The sequence below is a fragment of the Pezoporus occidentalis genome, unplaced genomic scaffold (genome assembly GCF_034315485.1).
Source record: "Pezoporus occidentalis ecotype Australia unplaced genomic scaffold, CSIRO_AGI_Poc_V1 ctg73, whole genome shotgun sequence".
NCBI classification, from domain to species: domain Eukaryota; kingdom Metazoa; phylum Chordata; class Aves; order Psittaciformes; family Psittacidae; genus Pezoporus; species Pezoporus occidentalis.
Window position 1 is genome coordinate 901,808 of NW_026916082.1, and position 21,050 is coordinate 922,857.

General features: G+C 41.5%; 2 protein-coding genes across 5 annotated transcripts in view; one reads left to right on the top strand and one right to left on the bottom strand.

Annotated features, from left to right (window-relative positions):
* The window catches only part of CUNH10orf95 (chromosome unknown C10orf95 homolog), a 174,958-nt gene that overhangs the window by 54,652 nt on the left and 99,256 nt on the right, over positions 1 to 21,050 (bottom strand). The gene's annotated exons all lie outside the window — the stretch shown is intronic.
* The window catches only part of SUFU (SUFU negative regulator of hedgehog signaling), an 89,492-nt gene that overhangs the window by 10,664 nt on the left and 57,778 nt on the right, over positions 1 to 21,050 (top strand). For all 4 annotated transcript variants that reach the window (XM_062601854.1, XM_062601852.1, XM_062601853.1 and 1 more), the window contains exon 3: positions 16,095 to 16,231. In XM_062601854.1, the coding sequence (XP_062457838.1) occupies positions 16,095 to 16,231 (137 nt within the window). The remainder of the gene's footprint in view (positions 1 to 16,094; positions 16,232 to 21,050) is intronic.

Below are 21,050 nucleotides of genomic sequence, written 5' to 3' on the forward strand. Positions count from 1 at the left end.
AAGGGCAAGGATGCTTGTTAGAGCTGGGAGGAAGAAAAAGGAGCACAAAACTGGATCAGGTAACAAATGCAAGGCTTGCAGAGGGGTGGATGTTTTCTGGAAGGCTTTCTCCAAGTATGAAAGGAGTTTGAAAAGAGTATTTAGAAAATAGCCTGAAAGTTGTAACGAGTGCTCTCTTTTAAGTGCATGCTGGCTTCTTTGAGTGTGCATGAATGTAGGACGGAGTGGTGCTGACAGCTGTCACTTCAGTGGCCTCTTAGTTCTGTAGCCTTTCTTAAATTTAAAAGCTCACTGCCCTAAGCATGCCAGCCTTTAGCCTTAAATTTTGGTATTTAATGGGTCCCTAAGTGCTTTATAAACCACATGCCTAAAGCACCACTGAAATATTACACCAAACTCCAAAGTGATAGTCAACGCTTCTAAAATGGTGGAGACTCATTCTGCCCCTCTTTGTTTTCACAAAAATGCTGTAAAATAAGGGGCCTTTGGGAAGAGCCCTTAGATTGGAAAGGGGTGGCGGTTGTTCTCAATCTGTATTTCAGGTAAGATTTTGTAGAGTTCAGCATGTCTGCACTGGAGAGAAGAAAGATCAATTCAGTTTAGCCTGGGAGTTGAGCCTGCAAGGAAAATTATTTAAGCCCCAAGGTTTTCTTCCACCTTTCATGGTGCCCGGTTTCTTTGAAGTGTGGTGTAGAAGCATACTTTCACACAGAGGAGCCTGAGGACTTTCTTAAATAATGTCACAGATGTGTAAACTCTTCCTTCTTCATCCTAATCTAGTTTCACTAAGCTGTTAGCTCTGAAGTTAAAGGACACCTACCATGTCAGGGCTGGCTAAGTGGTAGCTACTTCATGGAACAGGGAAGTGAGGTTGAGTTTTGATGGCATATGCTAAAGTTGAGGGTCAGGAAATAGTGGTTCTGCCCCTGGGTCAGACTTCTGTGAAGTGCGACTGTGTTGGGTGGGTTGTGGGGAGCAGCCATGAAGTTCTGTCATTTACAGTTACTCTTCTGTTACTGTAAAATGTAAGGAGATTCTTCCAGGTCTCCATAACTTCCTGCTTTGTGTTACCATTGCTTCACCTGTGGGAACTGAACTTTAGAGAGTGCACTGAAGAAAAGCTCCTTCTGTATGTGGTGGCTGGAGGTAGAGAACCTGCCCCAGCTAAAGGGAATGACATGGAAGAGAACATCGATAAGTATCAGTATCAGGAAAGAGGTACAAGAGCTGGGACTTGGAGGAGGGGAGCTCAAGGTGAGCACCATACTCTGGACTTCCTTTTTCTTCCTAGGTCTCTTGTTTGACTGTCAAAGATTGACCCAAATTTAATGCTTATTTTTCCAGTTGGCAGAGGGGAGAGGAAGGTTCATGGCAGAGTGGTAAGGTAGAGGACATGGAATTAAGGAGTTCTGTAACTAAAAAGATATTTTAATGATAGCTAATTTGAGAATCCATCAGAGTGGAAATGAGTAATTTAGCTGTGGGGGAGCAATAAGAGCTGGTTTTTAATGGATTTGTGTTCAAGGCCAGGTTGGACAGAGCCTTGGGTAACATGTTTTAGTGTGAGGTGTCCCTGCCCATGGCATGGGGGTTGGAACTAGATGATCTTAAGGTCCTTTCCAATCCTAACTATTCTATGTGTTGTGGTAGGGTGGGTTTTGTGTCTATAAAGACATGAGTTAGACTTAGCTTTTCCCAAAATCAGGGGAAACAGGTCTTACCTGTGTGGGTTCTTTGCTCTTTAGAAATACAGTTGTGCTTCTACTGACCCTTGCTTACTGGAGTGCCTGTAGATCCTTCTGTTTTGTCTGGCTGTTTGTTTCTGCCTTCACAGAAATGTGGTATTTAGGGGAAAACTCTTCCTTTGAAGGACCTGATTGAATCTGACCAATGAGTTAGAATATTGGGGGGACATTTTAAAGAAGCACATGCAGAAGTGTGATCATCTAAGGTTCATTTCCCTCTTTCCCAGGCAAAAAAACCCAGCTAAACCAACTGTCATGCCTATTTACCTGCCCCATTGAGATAAGTGTCTCCCCAAGGACCTAGGCAGTGTACCAGGACTGATGAAGACTTGTGATTCTTTGCTGGAGGCAGACCTCCCTTGAAGCTATGGTCACCATGGGGAAATATTTTTTTCCCTCCTCCCAGGCAGACTGCGCTTGGCTTCCAAATGTTGGAGGTAGTTAGCACCATTAATAATATGAAAGATGTAGGCCACCTACAGAGAGAAGTCCGCTTGTGCTGCGGTCTATCTGTGTGTGGAAGCTGTGGGACAAGAGTACACTTGAACTGTGCTAGATTTGGATCTTTTGTTTTAAAGTATTGAAGGAAATTCATGTAACACTACCGCACGGTAGTTGAATTTACAAGAAGGACTGTTTTCAATCAAAGAAAAGGGAAAGGGTTTTAAGTAGGTTTTTAAGTAGGTGAGTGTTACTGAAGGCAAACCTCACTTCCTGTTCAGTAGCAGGTCTGCATGTGCATCTCGGTAAGATGAGCTTTGTGCTGCCATGCAGGGGAAAGGGCAAAGTGTTCAAACTGTGATCTCATCAAACTCATGATTTCTTTTTGTCAGCAGAACTTCGACAGTTATGATCTTGGCATACGGGAACGGAGTTGGCCCAAAACGGGGCTTCCTTACTGTCATCTCCCAGCTGGGTTAGTTCTGTATGACGTGGGAGAGCTTGCAGGCTCTGCTGTCCCAGTGTGTTCAGCCTGCCAGGAAGAGGAGCGACTGGGGCTCAGAGTTGGGTCTTCCAGTGAAAGATTGCTTTATGTGATAAAGGTCTGTTTAGGATGTTCGAAAAAGCAAGTATTAAAAGATAGTGAGCTCTCTTTTTTTTGGTGGGACGTGAAGGTAAAAGCATTTTTTGAGCTGTGTGGCCATTCCAGCTGTGAGATCAAAGAGGAGTTGACTTTTTTTATCCCTTTGCTGCCTGGAATAATGATACTAACAAAATGAATGTTTGAAGAGATGAATGCCATTATTATGCCTAATCCCCTTTTTCTCTTCAACACAGATTTAGCATTGGGAACATGCCTTCTTGACTAGGACTAGAATAAGTCTGTGTTTCTTGATGGAGCAGTGGTTACAATTGGTAACCACAAATTACTGCTGGAGACAAAATTACCAATATCATTTGAAAATTTGAGCTTTTGGGATTTCTGTCTCCTAAGCTGGAAACTCCACAGCGATTACCTAACTTGGCTGCCTCTCTACTGTCATCTCAATTTTGAATTGAGGCCCAATAAGCAGTGACACCAGGCTAACAAAAGAGGGCTGCAGATCTTTGGTGGTCTCCCATTCAGATGGTATTCCCTTCCTTGCACAAAGGGGTGGCTAAGGGCTCTTCAGTGCCACTCTGCCTCCAGGGATGGTAAACAAGGAATGGATCATCTGATGGGAGGCATTTTTTGATCACTTGACAAAGCTGGGTAGATGTGATACCACCTGACAAAGGGCTGAGGTTTAAAGGAAGATTTTGCAAGGGCTCTGAAGAACAAAAAGCATCAAATTGAGGGGAAAAAAAAAAAGGCCAGAAAACTGTGGTGTTTTTCAGAATGTAAACACGGTGGAGGTGAAGGGGGACTCAGCCATTCTTGGGGAGCTCTGATCTAAACCCAAAGGATAGAGACAAGGAAAGGAGGGGATGGGCGCACAGATGGCTCATTGTTTTGTGTAGCTCAGCATTCTTGCACTGCCGAAGTGAAGGGCAATTGTTTTAAAATCCCTTTTGCAAGGAACGCTGTTTGCTTTTCAGCTATCCCTGGTCCCTGAGATGTAAACTGTAAACCAGAGTGGCTGGTCTTTAACACCTGCTTGTTTTGGAGGGTCAGTGCCCTGTCCAAGGGGCACAGGACAGTTCCTGGACTGTGAGGCATCACTCCTGTAAGGGAATGGAGGAAAGAGTGTGCCTGGAAAATACACTGCGTTAGCCTGGCAGGTGACAACGAAAGGATGCACATGGGGGGGGTGATGCAGAGCAGTGTCTCGCCTGGGGGAACATCACCAAAGCTAAGAAATGTGGCCTAAAACTGGCACATACCTCACCTGCAACAATATCTGATGTACAGAATAGTTTTCTTACATCATTATTTTTGGTAGTAAATAATTTGTTAGTATAGAGAAATGTTACTATTTCTATACTGTTATTCTTTCAGCCATTCCAGTTGCACTGGCATAGCTGCCGACCCTCCTCCCCTGTGAATTGTTGTGGCCTTTCTGGAGCAGGGGCCTTTTTTGGCATAGTCGACAAAAATAAACCATAAAGGCAGCTGTTGTTACAAATAAGGCTCAACAAGGGAATTTTACCAGTAGAACTACAGCAATATAATTATACTGGTAGACTAGTTACAGTAAATTTCCTCATGAAGACAAGCCTTAAGTTGACATTTCCTAGCTAAGTTGGATCCATATGTATAACTTTATTATGCAAAAATAGTACATCTCTGAGCTTTGAATTCTTTTTTACCCAGAAGAGTAACATTAAGCAGAAAAGCAAAGAATTTGGTGTTCAGAGATGGATGGGAGATTTGCTGTAGCAGAGCTGCTGTGACGATGAGCTGTACGCTGAACTCTGTTTTACTGGGTCGGTTATTCTTCCTAAAGTGATGAGGAACGTGAGGAGCGTGTTTGTACTTAAGCACATTTCAGTACTGCTTACTTTTTGGTGCAGTGAGTTGACATCTCTCCCAACTTTACTCCTGTTTGTAAGAGAAGCTGAGCCATTTTGCAGTATCCATGACCAAAATGGTTTGGCTGAATGGCAAAACTGTTTTGCCACTATTAAAATCTTTTGGGTTAAGCATGGACCCACTGAAAGGAAGTGGGGAAGGATGCTTCCTTTCCTCCTTTGTTTGATTTAAAGAGGCTAAGATTGATTTTATCCTTTTGGATCTTGCCTTGCAGCGGATGGAGCCTGTGTAACATTCACAAGCCAGGTGTTTATTTCTATAGATCAAAAATATCAGCCTATGATTCCTACTTCTGGAAGTTTCCAGTGCTTCAAAGGAATGACAGTCTTGCAGGAGAAGCTTAACACTTAAAGGCAGATTAAAAAGTATATAGTATACTTCTCATTGCAGCTGTCTCGTGTTTCCCTTTCAGGAATCTTTCACAAGCAGCCTGGTGCTTGTTTTTCCCTGGAATTACAGCATGAGCTCCCAGGGCCTTTTTGAGTGTGCCCTTTACAATGAAATGAGACTATGTAACAGCTCTGCAAGTAAGGAGGTATTGTCCTGATTTCTACAGCTAATGAAGTGAAAGATCAGGGACTGAATCCCAGATCCAGCAGGATACTTAGGTGCGTAAACCCGGCTTGAAATCTGTTGGATTTGAATCAGGCTCCTAAAAGCTCCAAAATACCTTTTATGCCTCAAACTCACTGTACAGCTGAGAACTTAATTGTATGGATTGTATATTCTAAATGTGCTTGAGGGTGTGCTGAAATTTTCTCGCATTTTCTTTTAGCATATGTTCTTTAGCCAGCAGGAAAGTAATGGGAGACACCAGTGTTTATATTCTGTGTAACATGTTGGAGCTCTGATCCTCGCTTGAGGATTCTAGGCGATGCTGTAAAAAACTAACTGTAGCTGTCAGTGTAGCCTCTGGCTTTGGGGTTTCTCTTATTCTTTCCACCCTCCCATACTGCTTTTGAAAGCCGCTTTTGTTATGCGAATGGGTTCCTCCCGGCAGCTGCAGAACTTTCCACAGTAGGAGCTAGGAAGGAGCCAGCAGGCACTGCAAGGAAACTTGGAGCCCTGTTCCCAGATGCTCACCAACACAGCAATACTGTCCTTTTCTTCCACGCTGGCTCAGACTGGCCCTTTGCTTATGTTCTGGTGGCTGGTGAGGTTGCAGCTGAGCCCTTTGGTGAAGTTTGGGGGTGTGTTATCATTCCTTGCTGGCTACACAAGAAGCAGTGTATGAGAGCAGTGTATGTGAAATGGGATCTGTGTGCAGATGGAAAGTTGTCTTCTTCACTGGTGCACTGTATGGCACAGTGACTGTGTGCTTCATCTGTAGAATCACCTCCAGCTCAGGCCAAATTGAGAGCATTGTTGTACTGGACCTTGTAGAAATGAAGGATAAATAGTTCTGAAGTGCAGCATAAATAGCTTAAGTAAAATGTTGAAGTACAAATCTTGCTAAGTTGTGGTTTTTTTTCACTAGTTCCCTGCCCCTTGTTCTGTGAATGCAATAACAAGTCCTTCTTGTACTCCTAGCTGTTCTTTCCAGGATCCTTTCAGTGGGCATTAAGATGATGCAACTGTGCTCCAGCTTCCCCAGGCCATCACAGTGAGACTGTTTGCCCTTTCCCTGTGGAGCCATGATGCGCTGCGTCACTTGCAGTGCTGGCTGTGCTTGCAGCCTGCTGCAGGAGGTAGTTGAGAACCTGCTTTCAGTGTGAGATGGGTTCTGCTGTCTGTGAGATGGGAAGCCTGGGTGACTCCATGGAGAACTGTGTGAGCCCTTGAGCTGAAAATCATGGGCAGTCCTCTGTCACTTGGTTTCAGGTAGTTTGTTTATTTTTTAAATATGTGTTTTGGGAATCATGAAGATGAAATGGTTTGGTTTTGTCAGTTTATTTATGACTATAGTGGGAGATCAAACCATCACCTAGTGGTATAGTTGTATCCATGCACCATAAAACAGAGAAAATGAAAAGTAAACTGCCCTCATGTGGACATCGTTTGCTTGGGTGGAGAGTGACACATCCCATGTAACCTCCTGTTTCATAGTTTGTTGTTTTAGTCATTTCCCATGTGCAGTATTTGTCCATGCTATGCAGAATGTGGAGTTCATTTCCCAGCTTTTGTGACCTTGATAGTTGGAGTATATCAGCATTTCCTATATATGAGTGTGTCACATTACTCTTTGAAGCATGGAAATGTCATTAATTTACATATGGGAATCAAATTCTGAAGTAACTTGTTGAGGAGGATGGGAAGTTTATAGTAGACAAGAGATTCAAACTTAAGGTTTGAATGCTGGGTTAAGATTTTAAGTCTTCTAAAGTTTAGTGACTTAATAATGAAGCAGATAGTTGCCTTTGGCACCAACAGGGCCATTACAGCCTTTTGCCCTTAATCAGTGTGCACTATTCTTATATGTATGACTATGTTGGCACTCTCCATAATGAGACAATAATGCTCCCAAGCCTCTAGAGCTCAAAGTGATTAACCTCCAGCAGCTAAGTGGGATCCTGTACTTCAGATGCTACTGCTTTCATGGGATGGACAGCTGAACCTCAGAGAATCAATCCTTAGATTGTCTTAATTTACAGCCCAGCACATTAAAATGACCTGAAAACTGATGGTGGTTTACTTTAACATGCTAGGCTGGAGGAGCATAGCTCAGGAGCTGTTTCCTCATGTGGCTGGGCAGGAGCTGAATATAGTAACTGCTTCTGTCAAAATGAGTTTAACTCATGTGTTCATAAATTTATCAGCTGTAGGTCCCACCAACTTGGTTTTGGACACAGGGTACCAGTTGTAAAAGTTTATCTCTTGTCTGTGATGCTTCATCCCTTGGGTTTAAAGGGACCTCTGAAAGTTTCCAGTTGATGCCTGCTCAGAGGGCCAACTTCTGCAGCCTCCCTGATCCTGTTCCAGAGTTTGATCATCTGAAAAAGATTTCCAGATACATGTAACTGGAATCGTTCATTACCATTTTGCTGTGCGTCTCTGAGAAAGGTCTGGCTCTGTCTTCCCTTTGCCTTCCCAATAGGTTATTAAGCAATAAGATCCTCCCTTCCTATTAGCCTTCTTTTATTGAGGCTCAACAAACCAGCACCCAGACTTTCCTCATGTGATGGAGGCAGCTGTGTGCCAAGTGCTTCTCATGTGTCTGCCTGATTTAAGCGTCTAAAAAGTGGTCAGTCTGTCAGGTCTACAAATAACATACAAGTCCCATGCAGCTCTTGTGTAGTTCAAGTGACACTATCTCTCGCAAGACAGTTGTGTCTGCAGAGTTAGGAGTAAGGTTAATGCCTCTGTAGTCAGCAGGTTTAGAGGAAAAATCAGTTTGTCTGCTGTATCAATGCTCATTAATTCATAGAATCATAGAACAGCAGGTTTATAGAAACCATTTTTAAAAACAAAAACCTGAACTGTGACTTTCTAGGCTTCAGGGGCAGGATTGTCCTCACTGAGTTTTGAAGAAGCTGAATAGTAGCATGTGAAATCGGTGTTGTGTATGTGAGTGAAACTTAAACTGAAGTCTCCTCTTTCCCCCTGTGCCCCATAACAGCACTTTACTTGCTGGATGGTAGCTCAGTGAAGAACATCTCTGTTTTTTATACTGGGCAGCACAAATCGACTCACAACAGATCTATTTCAGTGTAAGTTTTCTAAGCTCATCCTACATGAGTATTTTGGAAAGCTGACAAACTGCCTCCAAATGCCAGTAGACTGAGTGCCGCTGCATCTGTTTGGGCTTAGATGTTGGAATAATTCTCTAAAAACAACTTAGGTTGCTGTTTCTAGAAAGGTTTTCCATTTGGTTGACGGCTTAGACATTTGATATGATGTACTGCAAGAGCAAGCTCCAAGCAACAGCTTTGCGTTTAGTCATAGACTGATGTCTCGAACATCGTGTGTCACTCACTTTCTGGCCTTGATTTTACATGAACAAAAATCTCTGAGCATGTGTTCTTTTTTTGCATTTGTATTTGCCCTATTTATGCATGAAGCTTTTCCTTAAATCAAGCTAGGAAGGAGTCCAGTAAGATCGTGTGTGCAGGTTTGGGATGGCAAGAGCTCATGGAATTTCCTGTCGAGCGCTCTGAAGAGGTAACCATCTGACAACCAGATAACCACCCCCTGCTTCTCTCAGATGTTTTTATGCATTTTTCTTTAAAACTAATGCTTTTTTCAATGCCAGGAGACAATCCAGGAGAATATGTGAGTGAGCAGGTGGGGTTTGGCTGAAATAACTGTTCTGGATACTTTTTAAGCCTTTAATGTAGGGGGAGTTCTGTGCCTATTATGAAATTGTTTCACAGGAGCGTCCCAGCATGCCATCAGGGCTCTCAGATGAGACTTTCATATTGTTTGACAGCTTCAGTAAAACAACCATTTCCTGTTAGGCAAGATGCTTGAAGAGCCAGGTAGGATCACTTATTTTCTTTCCCTTTTCTTCTGAAGCTCTGGAATCTTGAGTCCTTTGGTTATAGTGGGATGACATTGGATAATGCACCTGGAGCTTGAATTCGCAAGACTGATTCTCTGCATAGTCTTGTTTGGGGCACATCGGCTCTTGCCTGATGTCTTTCCTGGGAGATGGAGACACTAAGGTGTTCAACTCAATGGCTGTGACAGCTTGCTGAAGGCTTCTCTTCTGGGTTTTAAAAGGCTTCTCTTTGGGTTTTAGACAGGAGTTCACCCTTTGTGTTGCTTGTTTGTAAGCAGATGTGGGCAGTGGAATGATAGATGTCCTGATCCTTCTCAGGAAGGACCTGTGAAGTCAGCTTTTTGTTAAACACATCATCTATGTTGCTGATAGTGATATCTTTGCTAGCTAATAGGAAAATCTTCTGGGATGGTTACTAGCTATGCAGTCTTAAAACACTCTTGAGAGTTGGGCCTTGAAGTACTTTGGTCTCATCAAGCAGAGTGATGGGCACTGCCCATTAGCTTGCTTTAACCACCTTCTCAGACTTCTCAAACATCCTGATAGGCTGATCTGGAGTACTGAAAGCTATGGATTAACAGGGTTTTTTTTTGGGGGTGGAGTGCACCGAATGGTCCATCCCTTAATGCCATGCCTCTCAAGTTAGAAACAAGGATGTATGGGACATTGTCACATGTTTTGCACAAGTCCTGGCAGATGATATCTGGTTGTGATAACTGTACTTCTACAGCCTTCAGAACAGTATCAGAGTAGCTCACCGGTGGCAGAGCAGGAAGCTTTGTCCTTGTAGAAGATGCGGGGAAATGCAATTAGGGAGTTGAAGCAAAAGGCACATGAAGTGGCTTTGCTAAAGCAGTGGCAATGAGGCTGGAAACTGAAGCTGGGACAAGTGGGTTCAGAGTACTGTGAGACTCCCAGAAGAGACCTGGTTTATCTCCCTGGAGCTGCTGGGAGTGGAGCTGTGACTTCTGAAAGGGCAGTCCCAACTGTCCCAAAATACCCTGAAAGAGCTTTCTTCTTGTTCCCTGGCTGAAATAATTGTAATGAAGGGCCTGCATTTCTCTGCGTAAACTCCCATTTTCAGGACTGATTCACCTAATATATTTATACATATACTTTCAAACTCTCAAAAAATAAGCACCTAGCACACTCTGCTTCTTGTCTAGAGCGGTGTCGCTTTCAAAAGCGGAATTTCAGAAACATAGCCATTCTGCACTGCAGTGGAGCAAATCTCCTCTCATTCCTTGCAAAAGTGAGAATGAAAATGCTTTGGCAAACAGCTTTGATTTAAAGTGAAAAGCCTCTGGTTTTCAGAGCTGCTTTTAAAGCAAAGGGCTATTTTGGCTTTTGATCCTCTTAAGCTGGGTTATTTGATGTGAAAAACGCCCTGGGTACTCTGCTGCAGAGAGCAGCTTTTCAGTTCTCTGTGTGTGGCTTCATGAGAGGGCCTGGCAGAGCACAGGGTGGTGGGGGGCTCAGGGGGCCCGGCCGCATGGCTCTGTAAATAAAGGGGCCTCTTTTTCTTTGGATTCTTTTGCTAGAACTAAATATCATGATCAGTGAAACTCTTACCTCATTAAAGGAACAAGCTAGGCTCCTTCAGCATATGTGCAGTGCTGAGATGTGGTCTCTTCTGCTGAGCTGATTTGCTATACAGATAAAGGGAGTTTTAACCCAAAGAATGGCATGTGATACATGACCTTGGCTTTCAAAAGGTTTATTTTTGTTCATGCGACAAAATAAGGTTTTAATATTAGAGTTGGATTTGACTTGGCAGATACCAGAGCCTACTATTACTGCTGTGGTCATAATATAAAACTATCTGATGTGTGGGCATGCAGCAAGCCAAGAATTTCTCCATCAGTGTTTCTTTTTTGTGAAAACTTACGCAGCTGCTTGGCAGTTGGCTTGGCTATAAAGGTGATGTGCCCTCATGTTGGAGAGGGCAAAGAAGTGGCAGGCACAATACGGTTCATGCTGTCTCTTTATAGTTAGCATCTTCAGTTTACGGCCAAAATATAAATGTATTTGTTTTCCTTCTTAGTATTTTAGGGGTGTTCAAAAGAAACTTTCACTTCAAACTGTAGGGTTCATCAGAAGCAAGGCATAAATCAAGCTATGTGACATACTAGGGTCTGTTAGTAAAGAAACTTACTGCTGTGTTGCAGCTTTTAGTTCATGTACCTGAGGCTACGCACAAGATACAGGATACTAATTCTGAGGTTCCTTTCCTGCACACACTCCATTCTCATATCATGGTCTTACTGTAAAGCTGAGGCTCTTTTGGATTACTGGATTGTAATCATTTTGCTGAAGAAATGACCTGTAAAGCACGTCAGTGTTGAGATGCTGATCTGAGCTCCAAAGCCTTTGTTCTATGGCTATAGTCTGAATTGGTCACCTTCAGATTTAAGAAAAAGCCAAACAAAACAACACCAAAGTGAACAACTAAACCTCAGCCAAAAAGCCCCACCACCGCAGTTGCCACCTCCGCTGCTTACAAAGAAACCTGCTCCTAATAACTGTGCCAGAATGTGGCTTCTGTAAAACATAAAGTGTGCAATAAAAGCATTACTTCTGCAGTTGACACAGGAGTTGGGATCAGGGTAACCTGCTGCAGAGGCTTTGGTGCCCAGTTGGAAGGAGCAAGTTAGTTCAGGTAGTGGATCATGAGCAAACCTTGTCTCTGTGTGCTTTAGCAGGATTTCTTCCACCTCTGGGTTATCCTCATACCTTCACCCAGTTTTCTGCGGAAATGAGGTTTGTTCCATCTGTCTCTTCCAGAACTATAGGAGTTTTTAATGTGTTGGTTGACTGTAGTTGGATTTTTCTGGAAGGAAGTTCAGTGAAAATTTGGAACATTTGGGAAGGAGACTGTTTGAACATCAACAAGACTGTTTGAACATCAACAAGCCTGCAAGGTGTGATCCTTTTATGTCCAGTTCCTTGGCATCCTCCTAAGATAACACTTAAGCAGTGGGGATGTACCCTACAAGGAGGCAGCTGCCATGGGAATTCAGTGTGTCCACATTAAAGCAATGGATCGTCTCGGTATAAATGAACTTGTTTATGAGGAGTCTCATTTTATTAGTTCCCTGATTATGGGTGGATTTCTTGATTATGATAGGTGTATCTTTTGTCTTGCTGGTAAGATCTTGAACAAAAATGAACACAAATAAGCTGGGAGAATGAGCAGCTGCTTACAGCCCAGATATAAGGGAGGAGTCTCTTTATCTTTGTGGGGATAAAAAGCCATTTTCTTGGGCTTCTGTTCCTATGGTGTGCATATCTGGAGGTCTCAGGCTTTTTACTGGGCAAATTCATTTCCCACATGTTTGTTGGCTGTGGGTGCTACTTGCTCCTCTGTCAATGGACTGATGCATCCTTACCCTCACAAATTTTGGAGTCCAGGGCAGTGTAAGCACTCACTCCGTAGTGAAAAGCTCTTCTGTAGGAGAAGCCAAGCTGTATAACTCAGTACCAGGATTCTTCTCTGTGATTTTTGTTAGACCAAGAGTCAGAATCCTGTGACATGGTTATAGTTTGTTTAGTTCTGAAAGCTCACATCTACCTCCATTCTCGGTCCATCAGATTATGGTCTCTGTTCATTTGAAAGAAATTTTATGGCACCTATTGAAACTACATTCAACTTACTTTCTAATTCAAGACTTCTTATTCTTAAGAGTAAAAGCAAAATTTTTGGTAAAAGTGCTAAGCGAAAATAACTACCTAATTACACTCTGAATATTAGCATTTCTTCCTATGAAGAACTTGCCTGAATGAAATATAAAGGATTTCTAAAATAATCACAGGCTTTTAAAGCCACGTGTCACAATTTCTTCAAAATCAGGTTGCCAACCTAAAATTAAACAGATCAGACTTTTACTTTATAGACTGTTATCTTGGAACAGCTGCACAATGGAGGTGAATTGCATGTATAATTTTCACTGTGACAAAGCCATGTATTTTCAGCAACCTGTGACCATTAACTATTAAAAAAAAAAACATTTGAAATCTAATATTTAATTACAAATCTCTTACATGCGGATAGGACTCTTCTGAAATGTAACTGTTAATTTTATAATTTGAGAGTTTAAGCATTGTGTGTTGCTGTGGTTTTTAGTGGTTTTAGAAGATGCATGTTTTATTCTTGAGGGTTTGGGGTTTTTTCCAAGTCTTTCAAGGGAAGTAACTCCTCATTTCTTTATCTTTAATTCTATTTATTTTCTAGTAGATCTTCTCTGTATTAGTGTCTATTTTATTACTATATTAAAAAAATCATGTAAGAAACATTGCCTCTCAGTTTTACTGCTTTGCAACTACTGATATGTTGTTGACCGATGTTTTCCTAAATGTTCACCTTGCTTTCATTTTATGGATAATCACCTGAACACTTCTGTTACCCTGTAACTTGCGCGTGGATCAATATAAAGCATGTATTGTGTTTTCTTTAACAGTTATTTCTGGGAAGTGGAGAGAGATCTGTGGAGTTCAAAAAGCCCCCACTAAACTCTAGTTTGATACATATTAGAAGTAAAGCTATGTTGTTTCAGAATGGGCCTTGAAAGGAGGAAATTCAATAAGGAGCCATCTTACTTTCCAAAATTTAAACTGTGAAAGATCAGCTTGGAGGCTTTTTGTTAACTTGATCTTTCTTAAAATTGACCCGTTCATAATGTGTTTCAGTTTCTGCTGTATGCTTTTTCCTGGAATCAGTCCTTGAAAACTACCCACTTTGAAGCATTTTTGTTTCTCCCTTTAAGAAATATTTCTGGTTTTCCTTTGCTAACTGATATGTGAAACTAATAAAACACTACAGGGGTGCTGAATGTGCAAAGTACAACTTTGCATTTGAGAGGCTATCACCATCCTGTGTCAGTCTTTTCGGTAGGCCTGTATGTGTGATTGCAGAACACGGGTTTCACTGCATATCCAGATTCCACTCCCTGGCTGGCTGGTTATTCAGTAAGCTCTTGCTTTGTTTAAGAACCAAATGTAATTATTTGGCTTGTTGCTTAAAGCTGCACTTCTTTCCCAAAAGAGGTTTTATGTGTACCATTTGACCATTCTGAAATGTGTTTACTGCTCTCTTCATAGAGAGTTTGATTCAGTAGTATGTAATTCTCAAATTCTTTGCCGAGGAGAATGTAGAGATAAATAAAAATGGACATCGAATTTTACTAATGAAATAAAGACTTTATTTGCTATATTGCTTATTCCCTTGTATTGCAGATGTCTGTCTGACTTTCAGTACATACTCCCTTGGTTTCAGTCAGAGATTTTTATTCTTTTCAGTATTTTAGTGGTGTTTAGAAGAGACTTTCACTCAAAATTGTGGGGTTCAGCATTGTATTCAGTACTGTAATTGCTGTTATCTCTTTGGACTGTCTCATAGTCTAGCTCTGTCCTTCTTAACTGCTTTCATTGCATCAAACGTTCCTTGAAAAATCCTCAAATGAAGTTACATTGCATGTTGATGGAGTGGTATCAATGCTTAAGTCAGATCAGTTTTAACACGTCATTAGGTAGAGTCACCATAAAGCATTTGTGTTTCAAAGTCTTTTGGAACTGTTGGAACAACCCTTCCGGCACTTGGAGCCGGTCACTACATTGCTGCTGAGCGTTGCTTTTCAAATGGAAAATGCTGTCGTTACTATCCCTACTGCTCTGTTTCACTGGTTTAAGACATAGTACAATGTTAAGGCTTTGTGTGTTGTGACTTTCATATGTGCCAGCAAGGTACCAGCATCCAAGACATTTGCAAAGTTTCTCCAGAGAATTTGCCAATGGCTGCAGGTGTTGGAGATTTGAACTGGCAAAATGATACTGATTTGTGAAAGCTTCTGTGAGATGTCTTTATGCTCAGAGTAAATCTTTCTTTGTGGAATATCCACAGCAAACAAGCAAGGCATGCCATAACAGTGGTAAAAAAGACACAGATATCCTTGACTTGCTTTCAGTTTCTCAAGCTATGAGGTTGCTTATTTTCCACAGGCAAATGTGGCAATTTGAGTTGTTGGGGACTTGGAACAACAAATTTCCCTTTTGTGTGTGTGCATGTGTGTGTGTGTGTGTGTGTGTGTATGTATATATATATATATATATATATAAAAGAAGGATTTCTGAGCTCTAGTTTTGTTGAAGTAAAGAGTAGTTTGTGGTATCTTCTATTTACTCCATTGTGCTGTAGCCTTGATACTTCAATTATGACTTTATGCTTTCGGGTAGACACTATCTGACCAAACCAAATAAACTGGCACCTATTTATGTCAAATGGGGAAATGCCCAAACTGGTGCTTCTTGAAGAGTAGTTGTCCTGTTCAGTGCTTTTTTTTTTTTTTTTTCTCCTCTACAGATAAGGAGAATGTGTGCAGGCACGTATTGGAGCAAAATAAGAATTACTGCGTTGTATGAGAGATTAATAACTTTCTGCCTGTATCCTCTTGTTTTGCCTCTCCCATGCTGACCATCTGCAACACAGAAATGTGTTATACATCAAAATACTCAGTTGTTTCAACCCAGAAACTTACTATGCAATACTTCAGTTGCATCTCACTTCTCAATGTATAGAAAATTAAATTCACAAGGGTGGAGTAACATTATTTTCTGTTACACACTTTCTTTGCTATTCCCATTAGGTATCAGTGCGAAACTTACAATGATGTTTTAAAACCAAATTCAGGTTGCTGCAAACTCTACCTGTCCCGGGAAAGAAGTCACGTTTCCAAGGCTCTGTTATTTTGACTGAAAACACTACAATGATAGTTATCTTTTAAATTGTATTACGTCAGCTAACCTAACAATGTTTTTCCATTCAGGACAGAGTAGACTGAAATAAGAGAATTACTAAACTTATCTTTCCTATGAGAACACTCATAAGTTTTCCATGGTCCTAATCTTGAAGCTTGCTCTGGTTACAAGGAATATGTCGTGACTTTCTATTTTTCATTCCCTCCAGGTTTACAGGAACGGACGGACCAAGTGGTTTTGGATTTGAGCTGACGTTTCGCCTAAAGAGAGAAACGGGGGAGTCAGCACCACCTACTTGGCCAGCAGAGTTAATGCAAGGCTTAGCCAGATACGTCTTCCAGTCAGGTACTGCAGGGTGAAGTATGCTGCCTCTTTTTTCCTGCCCTTGTTCTTAAGGGCAACATCTGTTACATGGTGCAACACTTGTCTCATCAGCTCTCTATCAAATCTTGGGCATTACCTTTGTCTGAGAACCCAAAAGAGTGTGTTTCTTCCATCAGCCCAGCTTGCTGGGGACAAAACCCAACTGCTGTTTAGGTAACACCAAATCCATAGCACTGAAAAGCTGAAGATACAGAACAGTTGGTAACCATAGGAAGCCTGCCCTGTGACTCTTTGTTGATCTTCTGTGTTGTTGGTTTCACCTACTCTCAGTAAGGAAACCTTATAGTGCAATGGCTGAGGAGCACCCATCTTGATAAGGTGGCACTTCTGAGCCTAATGGCTGAGAATAACTTCAGAAAAAGTTGCAGTTCATTCACAAGCAAATATGTTCTTATTGTCTCTGCAGTTGAGCAGCAGCAACATGTGTAAAGAAGAAGTTGCTGGGATGAGAAAATGGGATAAGGGATGCCAAGGCTGGGAGGGATTAGGGAATTAACAATTGGGAATCATTAATGCTGATGGAAACATCTCAGAAAACTGAGAACCAAGGAACCTACAAAACATCCTCTTGCACTACCCTTTCTGGGTTTCATTCACACCAGTAGATTGAATATCAGTTCTGGTCTGAGCACGTGAAGACCCAGAGAATGGTTGAGTGCATTGGAAAGCCCTCTCCAGAATCACAAGATACGAATGAAAATATTTGAAGAACTTTCTTTTAACCTAGTTTGAGGTCCTTTACTGGTAAAGTACCTTCCAAATCAATGATTATTGAATTTAAAACTTTTGGTGCTTATTCTACTAGTTAATAAATTGGTCAGTAACTCCTGATTCTGTTGCTGGTTAAAACCAGGATTGCTCTCCTAACCTCAGTGACAAATCTCTGAGGCAGTGGCAACTCTTGTGGATTTGTTTTGTTTTGTTTTCCTAAATATTGACTGATAGAGACAAATTCCAGCACAGGTTATTGCTTCTCATCATACTGGGAGTGTCTCTTGTTGCATTTTAAAAGGACCCAAGCATATTTTTTAATAACCTTTGCTGTGTTGACATTGGGCTCACCTTTCTATCTCGATTTTTGCTGCTCTTAAGTGTCTGAATCCGAGTAAATGTAATATTTTTTGCTGTTGTTTGAGGTTCCCATCCTGCCTAAATTGTATTGTGCAGTACCTTTTTGATACTGACCATGCAGTGATGAATTCATACTCACATTTTCTATGTATTAGCTGCAAGGTCTGAAGAAAAAAATCTGAATCTAAAGTCTCTCTTTTACATATTAGATACTTACATACTTATTATTTAGATATTTATCTTACGTATTACACCCTTTTTTAAATTTTCTGCTCCAATGTAGATTCTCATAATGGTCTTTTAATAGAGTAGTTTCAGTGCCTTCTATTTGCATGTTAAGCAGCCTCTCATGCATATTTTTCTTGCCCTTTTCATGGGTGAGAGGAAGTCTGCAGAGTAAAATTGGATTTGGTAGGCTACTTTAGGACAAACTTCTCTGACTAAGCTGGCACTCAGGGCAAAGACTTTCCTTGTTTGATTCCTGCACTAATGCAGTCTTGTGTTTCTGAACTCAAAGCCAATGAACTGTTTTTAGACTGGAAAGAGTGGTTGTGCCCGTGCATCAGTCTGACATGAACTTCTAATGGCCTCCGTTATTACCATGCTGGCTTTGACTTTCTGTCCACCATGACTCTTTAAAGGCACTGTTCAAATATATGTTAATGGATTCTAGCTTCTGGGTGTTTAGCTCTCAATTTACATTGTTTAAAAACCCAGTGTATGAACCATAAATTGACTTCTTTCTTTGAATATGAAATTGAGCACGAGCCAACTGTACGCTCATCATGTAATAAGGCAACCCATGTGCTGGGTCATCTTAGGAAGAGCATGACTAGAAGATTGAGGGAAGTTATTACCTCTTTGGCATTGCACTGGGGGTGCGTCACTTAAAACACTGTGTCTTCATTTGGGTCTTCTCGCTTAAGAGATGCTGAAAAACTGGAGAGTGTCCAGGGTAGTAAGGGTCCTAGGACATGTGAGCTATGAAGAGAGCTGAGGGAGCAGGGCAGGGTTAGCCTGTGAAGAGAGGGTGCAGGGTGATCTGACAGGAGCGTACGACTGTTGAGAGGTTAGTTACAAGACTGGGGTCAAGCCCTACATAGCACAACAAGGGGCTACAGCTCTGAATTGTAGTATGGGAGGTTCTGTAAGGGCTTCAGGAAAAACTTGCTCACAAAGAGGGTGGCAAAGGACAGGTAACAATTTATGAGAGGTGGTAGATCTCCATTCCTTAAAAAGTTCAGGACTTAGTTCTTCAAAGCTACAACAGCCCTGATCATCATTGGTGATGGCTCCACTTAAATAGAAGGCTGGACAAGAGACTTCCAGAGCCCCCTTAGATGTTAACAGAAGAGTTGGATTTTTTTTTTGTTTTGTTTTTTCTCCATACAGCTTCATGCCCTTCAGGAAGCAGGTGTGTGCAGTCACTGAGTATTACCAACCATTCCTTGCCCTGTATAGAAGGAAACCATATGATGTTGCAGCAAGTGAACAAGTTCTAGTTTTATTTTAGTACAAATTTGTGTATCGCTCGTCTCCTTTGAATAAGAACTTTCTCAGGCTAAAATCTTCTGGCTAATCATAGACACCAGGTTAATCCCAAGAAGATAATGTAAGCCTTACGAGAAGATGATGTAAAAGTAAGCCTTGTAATGGGACAGACTATCATGTTTCTTGATCTCTCAGGGCAATACCTGTTGGCCATACCTAGATGCAGGCGTCATCTATTTAATGTAAGCTTGCTCACGCCATTGCTTTGCACAGTCCCCAGTCCTTCTACATCTGACATGTCTCACTGCTTTGCTTATGAGCTGCTGCCTCTCAGGCTGTCAGTCCCCAGAGCAATTCCCATGTTCTTCTTTGCTTCACCCCTGAGTAATCAGGCACCCACTATTCTGCACTGTTGGGGTTTTTCTGCCTAACAGGTTTTCCCTCAGTCTAATGTGGTCAGTCTGCAAAGCCAAGTGTCTTTTTTCCTTGGTCTTTTACAGGACTTTTCTGGTAAGATACTGGGAAGTATCTGAAGGGGTGGGTTTTCTGAAGCCCATTGGGTAGTAGGCAGGCTGGGGTACCACAGCATTGTTTTACATGATGAAAGGTTTCTTTTTGCTCAAGTTCTTTCTGTCTGTGCCACTTGGAGCGTTTATCAGATGCAGCAGCGGTGGTGTTTGACTCTGGTGTATGTACCTGAAAGTTGTCCTCTTTTTTCTTTTTTTTTTTTTTTTTGCTTTTTTGTTTTGTTTTTTTTTGGGGGGGTGGTGGTTGGGTTGTGGTTTTTTGGGGGTTTTGGTTTGTTTTTTTTTTTTAAACCAAACTTTTTAGTGTCTTTGATACTCCAAAGTAGCCTCAAAAACATTTGATGAACTGAACCAACTTAAGTAATGCCTATGAATCCTCTCTGAACAAGAGGCAAGAAAAAATAAAACTGGCAGGAGCTTTTTGGGTAGGCTCCAAGCACTTTCACATGTCAAAAGATAGTTTACTTCGAACGCTATGCTAAGAGCTAAATTTGTATCTCTTGAATAACCAGCCAACTTTTTGGTTATCATAGATGTGCTTTGTTGGGTTGGGTTGAAGTTGGGGGAGAGTAAGGTGTAGTTATAGTCCTGCTGAACCTGAGGATTTTCAAATGGTGATGACTGAGTTGAAAACTCACCTAGCAGCTACTGCTGTCCTAAATATTATTACTTTATATTGCAGTTGCAAAGCATGTCTCCTTGCAGTTGATGTATTTTTGTAACAAACACTTCTAGGCAAATGAATGTCCTGTTCCTTTGTTCCTGTCTCTCCTGCACTGTGGCTGTGATTTAGAAAACCAGCCTTCTGCATTGAATTTCAGCCCTCTTTGAGCCTTGGCTTCCCTGTTCACTGTTACAAACACTTGGTGCTTTGTGCTTTTGATTAAATGGCACTACTTCCCCTCCTTCAACAAAACCAAGCTTGAGAATCTCAAAAATTTTATTTGTGGCTTTATCTGTTCTTTATTTTATCACTGTTTGACCACAACCATGCGTTCCAGCTCTGTTATTTTTAGTTTTAAAAACCCCCAAACCAACAAACCTTGAATCGGTGACCTTAGCTTGTCATGGTTCATGGGTATACTGGGAATATCTCATGGTAGAACAAATTTATGCTTCAAACAAAGAGGAAGAAATTCTCTTCCTACAAAAAGCTTGTCTTGGGCTTATTGCAACTGTTAACTCTTTAGGTACTGCAATATTACAACACGTAATCAGTATAGAGAGGCTGTGATTTGTGTTTTCCTGAAATCAAAATCTGCATTGTTTCTATGTTATTTTTACAGGCGTACCTGATACATATCATAAGGGCTATACATTAATGTAGTATGGAAATAAATGTGTTGTGTGCATGAGTTCTTGCTGCTTCTGTGTTTCTTGGCCTGAAAGAAAACAGCTGCAGCTGTAAGGTGCAGGTTTGGAGAAACTGTCAGGAAAAACTCATCATGTTAATGGTACAGCATATGTCATGGTTATGTTCTCTGCAGTGCATGACTGTAGTGGAGAGCTAGTTAGTGAAACTATATTCAGAAGTACTAAGATGTCCAGGAATTAGAGGTGTACAGGTTGGCTGAGCTTAGTAACGTTTATCCCGGAACATGTCTGCCTGAGCAGTTTGAGCCCTGCCATTACAGGGGGAGCAGGTAGCTTTACAAGAGGCTGGAAAATGGCAAATGCTGTTCTTCACTTTC